Source organism: Scyliorhinus torazame, chromosome 2, assembly GCF_047496885.1.
Source record: "Scyliorhinus torazame isolate Kashiwa2021f chromosome 2, sScyTor2.1, whole genome shotgun sequence".
Lineage (NCBI taxonomy): Eukaryota > Metazoa > Chordata > Chondrichthyes > Carcharhiniformes > Scyliorhinidae > Scyliorhinus > Scyliorhinus torazame.
The window spans coordinates 181,316,465-181,334,503 of NC_092708.1; the positions used below are offsets into that span (position 1 = coordinate 181,316,465).

The 18,039-nt window shown below is 47.3% G+C and overlaps 1 protein-coding gene across 3 annotated transcripts in view; it reads right to left on the reverse strand.

The window, feature by feature from the left end:
* Positions 1–18,039, reverse strand: part of ahr1b (aryl hydrocarbon receptor 1b) — a 264,814-nt gene that overhangs the window by 59,867 nt on the left and 186,908 nt on the right. For all 3 annotated transcript variants that reach the window (XM_072480944.1, XM_072480951.1, XM_072480959.1), the window contains one exon: positions 7,627–7,716. In XM_072480944.1, the coding sequence (XP_072337045.1) occupies positions 7,627–7,716 (90 nt within the window). The remainder of the gene's footprint in view (positions 1–7,626; positions 7,717–18,039) is intronic.

The window sequence follows — 18,039 nt, forward strand, 5'->3', positions numbered from 1 at the left end:
AACTTGGACGAGGGAAGTGACTGCACTATTGCCAAGTTTGCAGATGACACAAAAATAAGTGGGACGGTAAGTGGTTAGGATGGTACAAGGAGTCTACAGAGGGATATCGACAGGTGATAGAATTTGCAGTGCAGAAAGTGGCCATTCGGCCCATCGAGTCTGCACCGGCCCTTGGAAAGAGCACTTTGGTCAGAAAAATAAAGGATCTGAATATTATTTAAACGGAGAAAGACTGCAGAAAAGAGGGATTTGTGGGTCCGTATGCATAAATCACAAAAAGCTAGCATGCAGGTTTAGCAGGTAATTAGGAAGGCAAATAGAATGGTGGCCTTTATTTCAAAGAGAATGGAGCATAAAAATGGAGGCGTATTGCTAAAACAATACAAGGTACTAGTTAGACCACACCTGGAATACTATGAACAGTTTTGGTTGATTTATCTAACGAAACACATGCTGATAATGGAGGCAGTCCAGAGAAGGTTCACTAGGTTGATCTCGGGTATGGAGGGATTTTCTGATGAGGAGAGGTTGAGTAGGTTGGGCCTGTACTCATTGGAGTTTAGAAGAATTAAATGTGACCTTATTGAGGCATAAAGGATTCTCGGTGGCTTGACAGGGTGAAGGTTCTTTCCTCTGGTGGGAAGGTCTAGGGCCAGAAGGTATAATCTCAGAGTAAGGGGTCGCCCATTTAAGACAGAGATGAGGAGGAATTTCTTCTCTCAAAGGGCAGTGAATCTGTGGAATTCTTTCCTGCGGGGAGCAGGGTCGTTAAGTATGTTCAAGGCTGAAATAGACAGATTTTTAATTAGAAAGGGAATCAAGGGATATGGGGATCAAAGGTTATGGGGATAAGGTAGGAAAGTGGAGTTGGGGATTATATCAGATCAGCCTTGATCTCGCTGAATGGCAGAGCAGACACAATGGGCCGAATGGCATGCTTCTGTTCCTCGGTCTTGTTGTCTTATTAAATTAGAAGAGCCTTACACTTTCAAGAAGGTGTCATCAGATACATGCATTATAATGATATCTTTTGTAAGCATTTTACATTCTGCATTGGTAAAACAAGGAAAAACAGTCTGCCAAGGACTTTCCCAAATGATCCACTTCAACTTGGAAAGCACCTGAACTGTGCAATTGTAGCCCAGTTACTTTCCAGTTAAAATGCCTTCCATTAAAAATAATGGTAATTCCTAAACTATTTGAGTAGGAAAGGGACAGACACTCTGTGCAGAATTCTCCGCCGGCAGGTTTCTTTGTTTTCCCGGCGCCCAGGGGTTTCCCGACAGCGTGGGGCTGTCGCACAATGAGAAACCCCATTGACCGGCCGGCGTAATGGAGAATCCTGCTGGCGGGTCGGGGCAGAAATGTGGCACGGTGGGGCGGAGAATCCAGCCTCCTGTTACTGGGAAAACTGGATAAATGAATTTTTTTCTCTCTCTTCTGTGGTATAAATAGTCATCATTCCGATACACCAAGCAAATTAAAATGATTAGTTTATTAAAAAAACATTTTATTAAGGCATTTATGGTTTTATAATAACAAAAGACACAAGTACAGATATAAACATAGCTCAACGCGTAACACACCCCTCTATCTCCCACAGTTCTCACCTAAGCTAGACCGATATAGTCTAACTCCCTCCCCCGTACCACCCCCCTTGCTCCCTAACCCGCTCCCCCTCTTTTATTGAATCTGCTGACGGTTCCATTATCTCCGAACATGTCGATAAACGGATGCCACCTCCGGACAAACCCTAATGATGAACCTCTCAGGGCGAACTTGATTTTCCCAAGCCTGAGAAACCCAGCCATGTCACTAACCCATACCCCTGTTTTCGGGGGCTTCGAGTCCCTCCACGCTAGTAAGATCCGTCTCGATGCAAAGGCCAAAACATCAGTCTCTCTCGCCCCCTGGACTCCCGCGTCTTCTGACACTCCAAAGGTCGCCACCTCTGGACTCGGTGCTACCCTCATCTTTAACACCCTTGACATGACATCCGCAAATCCCTGCCGGAATCCCCTGAGCTTCGGACATGCCCAAAACATGTGGACACCTCACACACCTGACCTCTTCCCAAAAAAACCTCCTGATCCGGGCCACCGATGTGTGCCCGGTGAACCACCTTGAATTGTATCAGGCTGAGCCTGGCACATGATGAGGACGTGTTGACTCTGCTCAGGGCATCCTCCCCCAGACCCGCCTCTAACTCCTTTCCCAACTCATCTTCCCATTGACGCTTTAGCTCACCTGCCCGAGTTTCCTCCCACTCCATAAGTCTTTGTAAATTTACGATACCTTCTCCTCCCACACCCCTGTTCTAGAAACTACCTTGTCCTGTATCCCCTGTGGCGGAAGGAGCGGAAAGATAAAAACCTGCCTTTGCACAAAATCCCATACCTGGAGATATCGGAACCCATTCCCTCCCAGAAATTCAAACTTCACTTCCAGATCCTCCAAACCGGGAAAGCTCCCATCAATAAACAGTTCCCGCAGCCATTTCAATACCCGCTCCCTGCCACCTCCGAAATCCCCCATCCATCTTCCCCGGCACAAACCAGTGTTTACCACAGACTGGAGCCCACACCGACGCTCCTTCTACTCCCATATGCTTCTGCCATTTCCCCCAGACTCTCAGGGCCGCTTGTGGAGTACCGGGCCGACGAGAACGGCAGATGTGCCATTACCAATGCCCCCAAACTTGTGCCCTTACATGATGCTGCCTCCACCCGCTCTCACACTGACCCCTCCCTAATTACCCACTTCCTAATCATGACTATATTTGCCGCCCAGTTGTAGTTCCTAAAGTTCGGCAGTGCCGGCCCTCCCTCCCCTCAGCTCCGCTCCAGCAAAACATTTTTTACTCGCGGGGTTTTACCCACCCACAAAAACCCAGATATCACCCTGTTCACCTGCTTAAAAAAGGCCTTCGGAATAAAAATAGGGGGACACTGAAAACTTGGCAGAACAGTCATCCTAACGGTCTGTACCCTCCTCGCCAGTGACAATGGGATCCTGGGCTGCAAGAATTGATGAACCAGAGGAATGTGCTTCAGTTCAACAAACGACCTTTACCACTTTTCATTTCTAATTAAACACAGGAGGGATGATGGGGGTGACTGCACTGCTCTCGAAAAGAAGTTCACCTGGTGTGACAACAAGTGTGAATCCCAGTCAGCGTCCGCAAGAGCAATGAAAGTATCATTTCAAGGCGAAATGGGGCCATCAGAACCTGGTCCCACAATTGAAGCGATGTCTGGAATGTATTCGCCAACAATGTTACTGTAATTTATTATGATTTATGCTTTTTGTTAATATGCAGAGCTGCAAATTGATCAGCACATGTTCTGCCTCGGGAGTTTGTTAACAATTGTGAGGTGACACCAGTGCTGGCAAAGTTTGTAGAGGAGTTTTTACTGCATTATTCTGCACGTGAGCCCAAACCGAGGGACACTGATGGCACGATTCTCCAGCCTCGTTGGGCTCTAGCTCAAGTGCAAGAGACCAAAAACGAGATCTGCACCGTGCAGCCAACAATTTGCGATGCAACCGGCCCGCTCCCGTAGGTGAAATCGGGATCTCACTGTAACGTGGTGAGAAACCAATTATCACCGCTTAAGCCCTATTTCCATACAATTAACGAGAGCCGCCCCTTATTCAACAACCTCCTGTCATTCAGCGGCCTCCCCAGCAAGTGGTCACTCTGGCACCGATTAGTACTCCTTTTGAAAAACGTGAACCTGGCGGAGTAGCTTCTGTGGAGAGCCGATGTGAGTAGCCATCTTTGCTCACAGGCAAAGAGCCCGGGTGTGCTGGGCTTGCCAACCCAGTGCTCGGCGGGGGGAGAAGCTCGACTGGGGGTGGGGGCAACCTGTCATGCCAACCTATGAATCGTGTTTACCCATCCCGTGTCCCTGTCCATCTGCCCCACCGACTGCTGAGGCTTGTGGCTGCGCGGCTGAAAGCTATCGCTAATAGGGAATTGGCAATCATGGTTCAGTGAGCACTTTGCACAACCCAAGTGGATTCCCGTGGGTGGGCGGGCCATGTAGCATATGGGCATCATTGCCCAGCGGCTCGATCATACCGTGATGCCTGGACACTGTGCCTGAACACTGCAGGAGGCAACAACACCCATGCATCAGCCAACATCCGAACACCCAGGGGATGGGACACAGCTCCGGGGGACACGTCCATGGCCGGAAGGTGGGTGTGCGCCACGGGGGTGGGTGAGGTGGGAAGGGGGTGGGTGGGGGGGGATGCCTGGAGAGATGGGCAAAGGGTCCAGAAGTTGGTCTGAATTGCAGAAAAAATGTCAGAGGCATCGGAATGGTTGTGCAAAAAGTAGTTGATGTACTGCCCCATTCCCCGCTCGTCGCGACACATGGACAGCTATGCCGCCCTGCCCCATGTGCTGACCTCGAGACGCGGCCTCATCAGAGGTGGGAACTCAGGGGAGCTGATGGCCACACTCCCCACTCCATGGGACGAGTCCAGCCTGGGATTCAGCAACCCCTACTTCCAATTGGTGCCCTTAGAGCCCTGGCATCCACCTTGAATGGAGGGGCAGCTGGTTCGAGCATCTGCTGCCCCTGCATCATCTGGCTCTGCCAGCCCTGGCAGTTCCCCATGGTCTGCACCATCATGTCAACGCCCTCAGCGATGTTCCTCAGTGACTGGGACATGCTCTGCAGTGCCTCAGCCTTGCCCATCTGAGCGGGGAATGCCCCACAGAACCTCATCAAGGTCAGCCTGGTACTGGGTGACATCCCCCAATGAGGCGCTCATTCTGCCGAGGTCCTCAGCCATGGCTGTCACCATCTGCGTGACACCTTGGACACCTTCACTAATGCTGCCGCCATCATGCACCAAGTTCTCCACTGCAGACACCACCCTAGCAGTGTTGCCTCGGTGCCACTCATTGCCAACGCCATCTCCTGTGCCTGTAGACTCTGGGATTCTTCCAATCGGCTATGGATCTGCTGGAGCGACGCTGACATCTCCCTCAGAATGTCCCGGCTGCTCCCTATCGTCTCCATCATCTCTGGGTAACCCACTTCCACAAACTCAGCATCAGGTTGGGACCCAGGTGGGTCCTGGGATCCAGCAGCCCCCTGACTACTGTCTCGCCTGGGAGTTCCTGCCTCCACCTGATGTACATCAGCAGCAGTGCAGTACTCACCAGATTGTGCCCCAGAAGTCTGACCACTAATATTTCCCACCGAGGTGTGTGTCTCTGCGCTGGTGGAGGGTGGGAATGACAGCTGTGCTGCAACCACGGTTGCATCCTCACCGAGTTCTCCTCCGAGGTGTACTCCTCGGCGTCAGGAGAAGGGGTCATCCAGGATGGGCCGGTGCCATCGGCTGGAGGACCTGCTGGAGAATGGACATGTGGTGAGTGGGAGGGATGGGTCAGCCAGTAAGCCAATAACAGCTCACCTTTGCCGGGTTCCCCGGGTGGAGCCCGGTGGTTCCTCACCTCTGCGTCCTTCACAGGCCTCTGCGTGGGTGACCACCCTGTCTTCAGCCAACCGTTCCTCGAAGGAGGTGAGGATTCTTATGTCTGGCACCCCTTCGCCAGTCTGGGGAGACACAGAGGGGGCGTTGTTAGCCACATGTGTGCTTCACAGTGGTGGGCGAGGGTGTGTGAAGGCGGGGATGGAGGGGGGTGGATGAGGGGGAGGGAGGAAGGAGGGCTGGGGGTCGCTTGGAGAGTTGTGGGGTGGATGCTTCCATGGGGGCGGAAGGGTCATGGAGGGTTAGTGGGGGGGGGGAAGAGGTGTGAGTCTTTGGTGTCTACTCACACATGCTGCCAGGTGTAGGTCGTTGACCTTCTTTCTGCACAGTTGGTCAGTCCTCTTGGTCACACTATTCGAACTTACGGCAACCACCACCTCATCCCAGGCAGCACTGCCTGCCCTATGGTTCATCCTCCGGAAAACAGGACACACCTCCTGGCCTCCACCGCATCCAGGAGCCTCCCCAGGTCAGCGTCCCCGAACCTTGGGGCTGGTTTCCTCGGCGCCATTGTTGTGAGCTGGCTGAGCAAGTGCAGTTGAAGTGCTGCTCGACCTTGTTAGCTGGGGCTGGCGAGCGTGGTCCCGGTGAATCAGCTGGCGAGCCTTTATTTGTGGTGAGAAGCCCGTGAGGCCCCGTTAAGTGGACCAAAAAACATTGAATTGCATTGCCGGCCTCGTTGGGCCGAGCACCAGGAAGCTCGCGGCAATTCCCACTCGCGCTGAGGGTTGCAGTGTCAAGGGGGTCTGAGGCCTGTGAACCGGTAAGGGGCCTGACCCCTGTAACTCAGCCCAGGAGGGTTGCAGGTCTGTAGAAAATCAATAAACATTCACACTCTCACAGTTTCATAACCAAATACCATTAAACTAGAATTATCTGTGGCATTATTAATGACTTATGCAAATATTTCAACCATAGAAAGCTTTGGAAAAATCTGTAAGTAATTTGAGGCCAGCAAGAGGAAATATGTAGGGCATTCCTGTTGCTGCCACTGAGTTACATTTCACCAGCAATGTAAATGTCAGGCTAATTTTTATTGCTCAAATAAAAAGCATGCGGATATACATTATTAAAATCCAGTCTAGTCACTCACTTAAATATTAGAAAGCATGAGAGTCAGACAGCGCAAGGCTCCTCTGAAGGCTGAAGTTGAACAGGAAGCAGAAAGCTTCAGTTTCGACTCTAATGTAAAGGATGGAATCCTCAACCAATGACTCCATATGTTTTTTTAAACATAGGTCTTGCAGATATTTTAAATATTAGACTGTCACAGATTTTGATTCACACATCGGAAACGTTCAGACACCCAGTTGTGCCCAAATCATGCCGACAAGTGACATTCTCAATCTAAGAGGTGGCCATCATGTAGAAAAGGTCAGGGTTGTGTGTCTAAAACTGCTGGGTTAGAAAGAAAGGGGACAGAAATGGGTAACCCGTTCAACTCATAAGAGTCATTCGGGTTCTTCTGTTTCAGGAATGACACTGCTGAACTCCCAGCTCTGTGTCTCGCCTATCCGTCACTGAGCTTTAAGCAGTCACAATTTAATTGGATGTGACAGCTGCCTGAAACGACAGAATCAATCAATTCATCGTCTTCCTTCTCAAAGTTTCTCCCCTGAAGATATGGACAAATGCTCAAGCGTACAGCACTCAAGTTGGACTGCTTTGAGTTCATTCTTTATGTGGATACTAGGATACAAATGTGGGGTCATCGTAAGAGATCATGATCTGTCCTTACCTGGTGCATAAGCATGCACCACAAAAACATAACCGCATACCAGCCTGGGGGTATGCAGCCCTCCAATGTGACTATCACATAATAATCAACAGCGAGTAACATGGCTGATTCCTCCTTTCTCCAGCCCATGGCCAACTCTCATACATCAACGGCATTTCCTTCTGAGAGCAGGAAACGCTGTACAGGCCAGAGCTCACACTTTACTCCGTTCCACACCCTACGACACACTTATCCAGCAGGACATCCATCAGGGAGATCGAACTGTAAACGACAGTTTCTTTTTCAGTAATTCCTATTCTTGCCAAGTCATCAAAGACTCGCTCTTGAAACTAGAAGGAATACAATAATAGTTTCTGTGATATTTTGCTACTAACCTGGTGAAATCCCAGATAATCCTGAATTGTATGAGAAACATAGAAAATAAGTCCATCTGCTGTGACAACCAGGACAAACCCATTCAGAGCCTAGAGGAAAAGCAAAATGGAAATGAACATTAGTCACTAGTGCAAACTGGAAAATAATGATCTCAGCGAAACCACATCAGGTGTGCGCATAAATCCACAGCTTGGCCTGTAAAGATGTGAATGGGAAGATTGGGAATAAGGTGGATTAACCGACTGCAATATGTCAATCTGAGACCTTCCTTCAATATTGGTAAATCCTAAATCAACATTGAAATTATGGTTAAATTCACATCAATAACTTAATCTGCAAGATGGTATTTGCCAGCTAGTTGATTAAAGTAAAGCCTCAATTCTTTTATTATAGAATTATTATAGAATTTACAGTGCAGAAGGAGGCCTTTCGGCCCATCAAGTCTGCACCGGCTCTTGGAAAGAGCACCCTACCCAAGCCCACACCCCCATCTTATCCCCATAACCCAGTAACCCCACCCAACACTAAGGCAATTTTGGACACGAAGGGCAATTTAGCATGGCCAATCCACCTAACCTGCACATCTTTGGACTGTGGGAGGAAACAGGAGCACCTGGAGGAAACCCACACACACACACGGGGAGAACGTGCAGACTCCGCACAGACAGTGACCCAAGCCGGGAATCGAACCTGGGACCCTGGAGCTGTGAAGCAATTGTGCTAACCACTATGCTACCGTGCTTTTAGGGATCATAAATACAGTATAATATCACACGGGGAGACTAGAGTCAAACTTTTTTTTTTTTTTTTTTTATTCTTTTTTAAAAAATTTAGAGTACCCAATTATTTTTTCCAATTAAGGGGCAATTTAGCGTGGCCAATCGACCTATCCTGCACACCTTTGAGTTGTGGGGGTGAAACCCACACAGACATGGGAGAATGTGCAAACTCCACACAGACAGTGACCCAGGGCTGAGATTCGAACCCGGGTCCTCGGCACCGTAGGCAGCAAAGCTAACCACTGTGCCACCGTGCTGCCCTGGAAGACTAGAGTCAAACTTAACAGCGGCGAGGGAGAAGGGTAACACAACCCATGGACAAGTGACCATAACGAAGATATCACTGGTAATAAGGATTGATTTAACACTCGGAGCATTGGGAGAGCTGACTTCTCAACTGCATAAAAAGGTAACTGTCCTGGCTCCAACGCTAGTTTGAGTCCTGATTTTTTTGCATCTTTGGTGGAAGGTTCCAGAGTCCAGTGGATGTGGCAACTCCTGAAACCACATTTACAGAGAGGGAATGGGTTGCAGCCTATGCATACAAAGGAGATAATTAATTTGGGTGCATACACAGACAGAGGGTCAGGTCAACGCCCAGATGATGCATTGGATTGGATTGAATTTGTTTATTGTCACATGTACCGAGGTACAGTGAAAAGTATTTTTCTGCGAGCAGCTCAACAGATCATTAAGTACATGAGAAGAAAAGGGAATAAAAGAAAATACATAATAGGGCAACACAACATATACAATGTAACTACAGAAATTGAGAATTTCTTATTTAAGCAATGAGTCGTTTGTTGGGTTTTAATCTCAAAGACACACAACTAGATGATCACCATCTCATGTTCTGGGCTCACCTTAACAAATAACTTTAAACCAAGACTGGTAAATTCAGCAAGGGACCAGAATTCCCCGGTAAGATTCTTAAAGGGATTGTCAGCTCCTGGGAGGGCATTTATCCTTGCTGGAAAGGGTTCAAGATCTCAGGAAAAGGGATCTACCTTCGAAGAGTTGTGAATTCTCTTCTGCTGAGTATATTCAAGAATAAGATTGATAGATTTTTGGATACAAAGGGAATATAATAGTAGTGCGGAAGGTGGAGCTGAGATACAGCCATTTTCTGATTGAAAGATGGAACATCCTCGAGGGGCCAAATGGCCTATTCCGATTATGTTCTTGTTTGAGGCACAAACTGAGAAAGCCCAACTCAACGTTGGCCACACAATGGAGAAAACTCCTTCTGTAGCATTCGCCTTTGATAATAGAACACTCGCTTCTCGGCTCAAGCCGCCTCCTGGGCGTTGAGTAATTCCAATGCCACAGCGGCATTGATAGCCGAGTCACCCTTCAGTTAAGAAGCTGTGACAGCTGGCACTAGTGCTTCAGGCGAATCTTAAATGATCCCAGGGAACTATTTGACAATGAATTTGCCATTCTCCCGTTCCACATCAAAATTCCTCCTGCAAACAATGCCACCAAAACGAAAGCTACAGGTCATACATCCCACCAGACTTCGAAACTCATTCACCTGAACCTGAAGGGCTCTGAGACATTTCAGAGAGGCTCGATAGGATGAAAGCCTTTCCTCTCTTCCATCCTCACCAATCAATGAGTCTTACTGAATTCCAATGCAATGGGCATCAGCAATTGTGTAACACCCTTAGCCAGGTACCAGCTCCCAGGAATGAACCGAGTAAAGGTCAATCAAAGGGGACCTCATTGTGGAGCCCAATGACCACAAATAATAGTCGAACACAATGCTTCTCAAATCAAGCCAGAAAGTCCTGAAAATACTCAACTAAAGAGGCAATAAGTGTGGAGAGAGAAACAGTCCATGACCTTTCCTCTGAACTCAGTGTAGCTCTCAAATGTGTTTGGTGGAAGACCTCATTTTCAAACGCAATAGTATTCATGGGCATCCATTTAAATTATACTACACAATACTCAGAATACTTGCGTGAACAGGAATTTGGTGCGCTTCCTACATTATAACAGTGACCAAACTTCAAAAGTATATCAGTGACTTGTGCCTTGGGGCATCCTGGAGTTCTGAAGGGTGCTACAGCAATGCGTCAGGCACTGCTCTCTTGGAAAGCGGCCAGCTTGGCATGGTTCAGAGACTAACGGTTGTACCTTTGGAAAACTGCACCACATGAGCATTTATCAAGTGAAGTTTGGTGTTTGGGTGGTAGCATGTAGTGAAGGAGAACTTCCAAAGCAGGCGCTAACACGGCTAAATTGTGCCCTTTCAATCTGTGAGCATACCCTGGCTGATCTGCCTTGCTGACATTATAAAAGCTGGAAGTCCATGAGTCACAAAGCTTTTGACATTCAAGCATGCCCCATACTGGCAAAATAATTTCTTTCATCCTGGGCTGCGCCCTGGCGCAAAGTTCAATCGCAAGAATTCTTACAGTAAAAAAAACAGACCGTTGCAAAAACTGAGCATGGGGAGGAGAAGAAAAAGTGGAACAATATTTTTCCAAGTACACTGCCAAGGCTGACAAGTCAAATCATTTTTCTTTCTTACTGCCAAGTTCAACCCTCCTGTTATTAATAATAGACATTATTTTAAAGCAATACTTAATGGAATGATTTCTCTATTGTTTGACTCATGTTTATTAAAACATGTTTATTCATCTGAGATTGCTACTTCATTTACATTTTTCTTTGAAAAATAACTGATTATTACTCAAGCTTAATTCTCTCGTCTTGGTGTGAGGCAGGTTTCCGCTGTAAAAAAGGTCATTAATAGCTTTGATGTGAAGTCAAATACCTCCATGGCCTAACTATCCACTGCTTCTGTAATCTCATCTATTGCACACGAGGAAAAGATTGCAATGCAGATTTGGATAGGTGCGGTAGTCACAGGGTAGTTGTCATGGGTGACTTTAACTTTCCAAATATTGATTGGAACCACTATAATTTGAATAGAACAGAGAACATAGACATAGAACAGTACAGCACAGAACAGGCCCTTCGGCCCTCGATGTTGTGCCGAGCATTGTCCGAAGCCAAGATCAAGTTATCCCACTCCCTGTCATTCTGGTGTGCTCCATGTGCCTATCCAATAACCGTTTGAAAGTTCCTAAAGTGTCCAACTCTACTATTACGGCAGGCAGTCCATTCCACACCCTAACCACTCTCTGAGTAAAGAACCTACCTCGGACATCCCTCCTATATGTCCCACCCTGAATCTTATAGTTATGCCCCCTTGTAACAGCTACATCCACCCGAGGAAATAGTCACTTAACGTCCACTCTATCTATCCCCCTCGTTATCTTATAAACTTCTATTAAGTCGCCTCTCATCCTCCTCTGCTCCAAAGAGAAAAGCCCTAGCTCCCTCAACCTTTCCTCATAAGACCTATCCTGCAAACCAGTCAGCATCCTGGTAAATCTCCTTTGCACCCTTTCCAATGTTTCCACACCCTTCCTATATTGAGGTGACCAGAACTGCACACAATACTCCAAATGTGGTCTCACCAGGGTCATGAATAGTTGCAGCATAACCCCGCAGCTCTTAAACTCAAGCCCCCTGTTAATCAATGCTAACACACTATAAGCTTTCTTCACGGCTCTATCCACTTGAGTGGCAACCTTCAGAGATCTGTGGACATGAACCCCAAGACCTCTCTGTTCCTCTACATTCCTCAGAACCCTGCCATTGACCCTGTAATCCGCATTCAAATTTTTTCTACCAAAATGAATCATCTCGCACTTATCAGGGTTAAACTCCATCTGCCATTTTCCGGCCCAGCTCTGCATCCTATCAATGTCTCTTTGCAGCCTACAACAGCCCTCCACCTCATCCACTACTCCACCAATCTTGGTGTCATCAGCAAATTTACTGACCCACCCTTCAGCCCCCTCCTCCAAGTCATTGATAAAAATCACAAATAGCAGAGGACCCAGCACTGATCCCTGTGGTACACCGCTGGTAACTGGTCTCCAGTCTGAAAACTTTCCATCCACCACCACCCTCTGTCTTCTATGTGATAGCCAGTTACTTATCCAATTGGCCAGATTTCCCTCTATCCCACACCTCCTTACTTTCTTCATGAGCCGACCATGGGGAACCTTATCAAACGCCTTACTAAAATCCATGTATACGATATCAACTGCTCTACCTTCATCTACACACTTAGTTACCTCCTCAAAGAATTCAATCAAATTTGTGAGGCAAGACCTACCCTTCACGAATCCGTGTTGACTATCCCGGATTAAGCTGCATCTTTCCAAATGGTCTTAAATCCTATCCTTCAGGACCTTTTCCATTATCTTCCTGACCACCGAAGTAAGACTAACTGGCCTATAATTACCATGGTCATTCCTATTCCCTTTCTTGAACAGACGAACAACATTCGCCCCTCTCCAGTCCTCTGGAACTATCCCCGTGGACAGCGAGGACCCAAAGATCAAAGCCAAAGGCTCTGCAATCTCATCCCTTGCCTCCCAAAGAATCCTTGGGTGTATCCCATCTGGCCCAGGGGACTTGTCGACTTTCATGTATTTCAAAATTGCTAATACATCCTTCCTCAGAACATCTACTTCCTCCAGCCTATCCGCCTGAATCACACTCTCATCCTCAAAAACATGGCCCCCTCTCCTTTGTGAACATTTAAGAAAAGTATTCATTCAACGCCTCTCCTATCTTTTCTGACTCCATGACAAGTTCCCACTACTGTCCTTGACCGGCCCTACCCTCATCCTGATCATTCTTTTATTTCTCACATAACAGTAAAAAGCCTTAGGGTTTTCCTTGATCCGACCCGCCAAGGACTTCTCATAGTTTGGATGGGGCTGTTTTTATCCAGTGTGTGCAGGAGAGTTTCCTCACACAATATGTGGATAGACCGACAAGAGATGGGGCCACATTGGATTTGGTACAGGGTAATAAACCGGGCCAAGTGTTAGATTTGGTTGTGGGAGAGCACTTTGGAGATCGTGATCACAATTCGATGACTTTCACTACAGCAATGGAGAGGGATAGGAACATACGGCAGGGCAAGGTTTATAACTGGGGGAAGGGTAATTACGATACGATTAGGCAAGGATTGGGGAGCATAAGATGGAAACAGGAACTGTCAGGGATAGGCACAATTGAGATGTGGAGCTTATTCAAGGAGCAAATACTGCGTGTCCTTGATATGTATGTCCCTGTCAGCAGGGAGGAAATGGTCGAGTGAGGGACCCATGGTTTACAAAAGAGGTTGAATGTCTTGTCAAGAGGAAGAAGGGGGCTTATGCAAGGATGAGAAAACAAGATTCAGTTAGGGCACTTGAGGGATACAAGATAGCTAGGAAGGAGCTCAAGAAAGGGCTTAGGAGAGCTAGGAGGGGGCATGAGAAGTCCTTGGCGGGTCGAATCAAGGAAAACCCCAAGGCTTTTTACACTTATTTGAGGAATAAAACAATGACCAAAGTCAAGGACAGTGTCATGATATGCAGGCACACACATAATGATATACAGACAAGCAGCTAATCGAACAGGACATGACCAATAAGCAGGCAGGACACTCAGGGGTGGGATCTGACTATAAAAGACACGAGGCACTCACACTCCGCCTCTTTTCCACTGATCAACATCTGGAGAGTCAGTCAAGGGTGTTGTTACAATATCACACCTCCACCACGTGGCTACGAGCTAGTCTGGTTCAGTCAGACAGAGTAACCACACTTAAGTTAGCAGAGAGTCGAACTCACAGAGAACTGTGCTAACTGTGCTATTAGTTCAATAAACCTGATTGAACTAACTTCAAGGTCTGGAGTATCTTTCTGATCTAAGCTGCATCCAGTTGCAGCCAGTGTTAGACCAGTGTACCTAACACGACAGACAGTAGTGGGTACGTGTGCATGGAGTCTGAAGATATAGGAGAGGCCCTAAATGAATACTTTTCTTCAGTGTTCACAAAGGAGAGGGGCCATGTTATTGAGGAGGATAGTGCGATACAGGCTGGTAGGCTGGAGGAGCTAGATATTCGGAAGGAAGTTGTGTTAGAAATTTTGAGAAGCCTGAGGATAGGTAAGTCCCCTGGGCCTGATGGGATATATCCTAGGATTCTTTGGGAGGCGAGGGATGAGATTGCAGAGCCTTTGGCTTTGAACTTTATGTCCTCACTGTCTACAGGAATAGTGCCAGAAGACTGGAGAGAGGCGAATGTTATCCCCTTGTTCAAGAAAGGGAATAGGTATAACCCTGGGAATTATAGGCCGGTTAGTCTCACTTCGGTCATCGGTAAATTATTGGAAAGGGTCCTGAGGGATAGGATTTATGATCATTTGGAAAGATACAGCTTAATCCAGGATAGTCAGCACGGATTTGTGAGGGGTAAGTCTTGCCTCACAAGTTTGATTGTATTCTTTGAGGAGGTAACTAAGTACATAGATGAAGGTAGAGCAGTTGATGTATTATACATGGATTTTAGTAAGGCGTTTGATAAGGTGCCCCATGTTCAGCTCATGCAGAAAGTAAGGAAGCATGGCATAGAGGGAAATTTGGCCGATTGGATCAGTAACTGGCTATCACATAGAAGATGGAGGTTGTTGGTAGATGGTAAATTTTCATCCTGGAGCCCAGTGACCAGCGGTGTACCACAGGGATCAGTGCTGGGTCCTCTGCTATTTGTGATATTTATCAATGGCTTGGATGACAGAGTTGAAGGTTGGGTTAATAAATTTGCTGATGACACCAAGATTGGTGGAGTAGTGGATAATGTGGAGGGCTGTTGTAGGCTGCAAAGACATTTTGATAGGATGCAGAGATGGGCTGAAAAGTGGCAGGTGGAGTTTAACCCTGATAAGTGCGAGGTGATTCATTTTGGTAGGACAAATTTGAATGCGGATTACAGGGCTAACGGCAGGGTTCTGAGGAATGTGGAGGAGCAGAGATATCTCAGAGTTCATGCCCATAGATCTCTGAAAGTTGCCACCCAAGTGGACAGAGCCGTGAAGAAAGCCTATAGTGTGTTAGCATTTATTAACAGGGGGATTGAGTTTAAGAGCCGTGAAGTTATGCTGCAACTGTACAAGACCTTGGTTAGACCACATCTGGAGTATTGTGTGCAGTTCTGGTCACCTCATTATAGGAAGGATGTGGAAGCATTGGAAAGGGTGCAAAGGAGATTTACCAGGATGCTGCCTGGATTGGAGGGCAGATCTTATGAGGAAAGGTTGAGGGAGCTAGGGCTTTTCTCATTGGAGCGAAGGAGGATGAGAGGTGACTTAATTCAGGTGTATAAGGTGATGAAAGGGATAGATAGAGTGGACGTTCAGGGAATTTTTCCTCGGGTGGATGTAGCTGTTACAAGGGGACATAACTATAAGGTTCATGGTGGGAGATATAGGAGGGATGTCCGAGGTAGGTTCTTTACTCAGAGAGTGGTTGGGGCTTGGAACGCTCTCCCAGCTATGGTAGTGGAGTCGGAAACTTTAGGAACTTTCAAGCGGTTATTGGATAGGCATATGGAGTGCACTAGAATGATTGGGAGTAGGTTGATTTGATCTTAGTTTCAGACTAGTTCGGCACAACATCGTGGGCCGAAGGTCCTATACTGTGCTGTACAGTTCTATGATCTCAAACCTCCTCCAGACCTACGAGCCTCAAAGATCTCTGTACTCCTCCAATGCTGGCCTCTTGTACACCTCTGCTTTTAATTGCTCCAAAATTGGTGGCTTTGCTTTCAGCTATTCAGGCCCCAAGTATTGTAATTTTCGCCCCCTCCTCCCCATTCCCAACATAAACCTATCCATCACTTTCCTTTTAAGACGCTCCTTAAACCTACCCCTTTGACTAAGTTTGTGTTCATCTGACCTAATACCTCTCCATGTTGCTCAGTGACAAATAAAGTCCATGTGAAGAAGCTTGGGAAGCACTATGTAAATGAAAGTTGTTGTTAACATGGCCTTCCCCAATATATTGTGACTATCTACACCATGTGATATGGTAATCAGTGGGAGGGGATTTGGAGTTCACCTTGGCCTCCCCGATGCTGTGAAGAACCCTCTACCCAACGTCCTCCAGGCAGGAAACCACCAAACCCCCCCCCATTGCTAGGAACCCCTGCCCTGCTGCCAGGAACCGCACCACCCTCCCCCACCTGGAACCCAATCCCTAACCCTCCCCATCTCCTGAAACCCTCCACCCAACCCGCCCCCCCCCCCTTACAGCGAGTAAGACTGGACATCTGTAGATGTAAATGTCAAGGACGATGTCCTCCAAATAACCTGTCTCTACCTCCTGTCTACACTAATGGCCAGTCAGGTAAAGTATGGGAAGATTCAAGCTGGAAACAGTGGCGGAGATGCTCTGGCCTCCCCACAGCTTGTTTTTTGGCAGCAGGATGCAGCAGGCCATTGGCCGGCAGTGGGATCTTCTGCTGTCAATAGGATTTCTCATTGAATCCACCTCACACCACTGGGAAAACCGTGGCGGATGTGCGCCATTGGCGGGACCAGAATATCCTGCATCGTGAACAGACAGAAGATCCCGCCCAGTGTTTTCAGGAAAGATGCGATAAAATTTGGTGCTAATAAAACAATGGACTACCAAATGTTTGCTTCCCAACCCCCACTAACAATTGGTGGCACAATTGGATCCTCCATGGTCCACAGAGGCCAAGCAAAGTCTTTCTGGACCAGTTGTGGCTGTGACATACTGTGCCGCACTGTGCCAAGCAGTACAGTGTGGCATATTCAACTACCCAGCCATTCAAATAATGTCCCATTTCACTGCAGCTCCATCTAACCTTCTCAAAGCTAAAACTATTCAGTGTCCAGGTTATTTTAACAGCGCAGTGGCTACAGGAATTTAAATCAAAAGCCTGCTGGAGGTGCCATATTTTGGGTGACTCGTTGGGCTGTGACGTTGTCTGCCTGCCCAGGTGAACCTTAGAGATCCCAAGACTTGACTCAAAAGAGACAAAATTGCTCGACTCAGAGTCTTGGCCAACTTGCCTTAAAAAATCCAAGAGTCAATGACTTCATTGTTAAGGTTGGGTGTTTCCCATGCAGAATGAGTGCTCTGTTTGAGAAATAACACTCCAAAGTAATTTGGTGAAATGTTTACAGACCGTGGACAATAATAATGCACGAGATACACACAGCTTTTACTTTCCACCATCTAATTGTGTAGAGTAGGCCAAATGATAATCCGCTGACTACTTAATTGTTTACCTTTCATCACCAACTCTAAAGGTAACCTTTATTTATTCAATTAAAACCCTTCTTAACCTAAAAAAGAATTTTACTGAACTACCTCTGAAAGTTGTTTGCTCCAATGTGATTTATGGATAGTGGTGGCATGGCAGCAAGGAGCAGGCTGCTGTTGGATGAGCAGAGGACATTTTTAGAGGATCCATGACAATAGGATTGAGTGTAATGCCAGAACCTGATGTTCACTCTCAAAACCAGAAGGTGATATTGGTCGCGATTTGAAACCGATGGGTAAACGTTTCTCCTTTAAGCGTTGCAGAACATTGTGACAGGACAGAGGAGCCAAAGGCACGGGTGGATTTGCAGGTGGGGAAACCTGGGATACTCTGGGATTGGTGAATCTGAGCGAGAGCTGAAATGACAGGTATATGGGGCTTTGTGCTTCTGCTCCAGGAGGTGGTAGTGCTCTGGATGA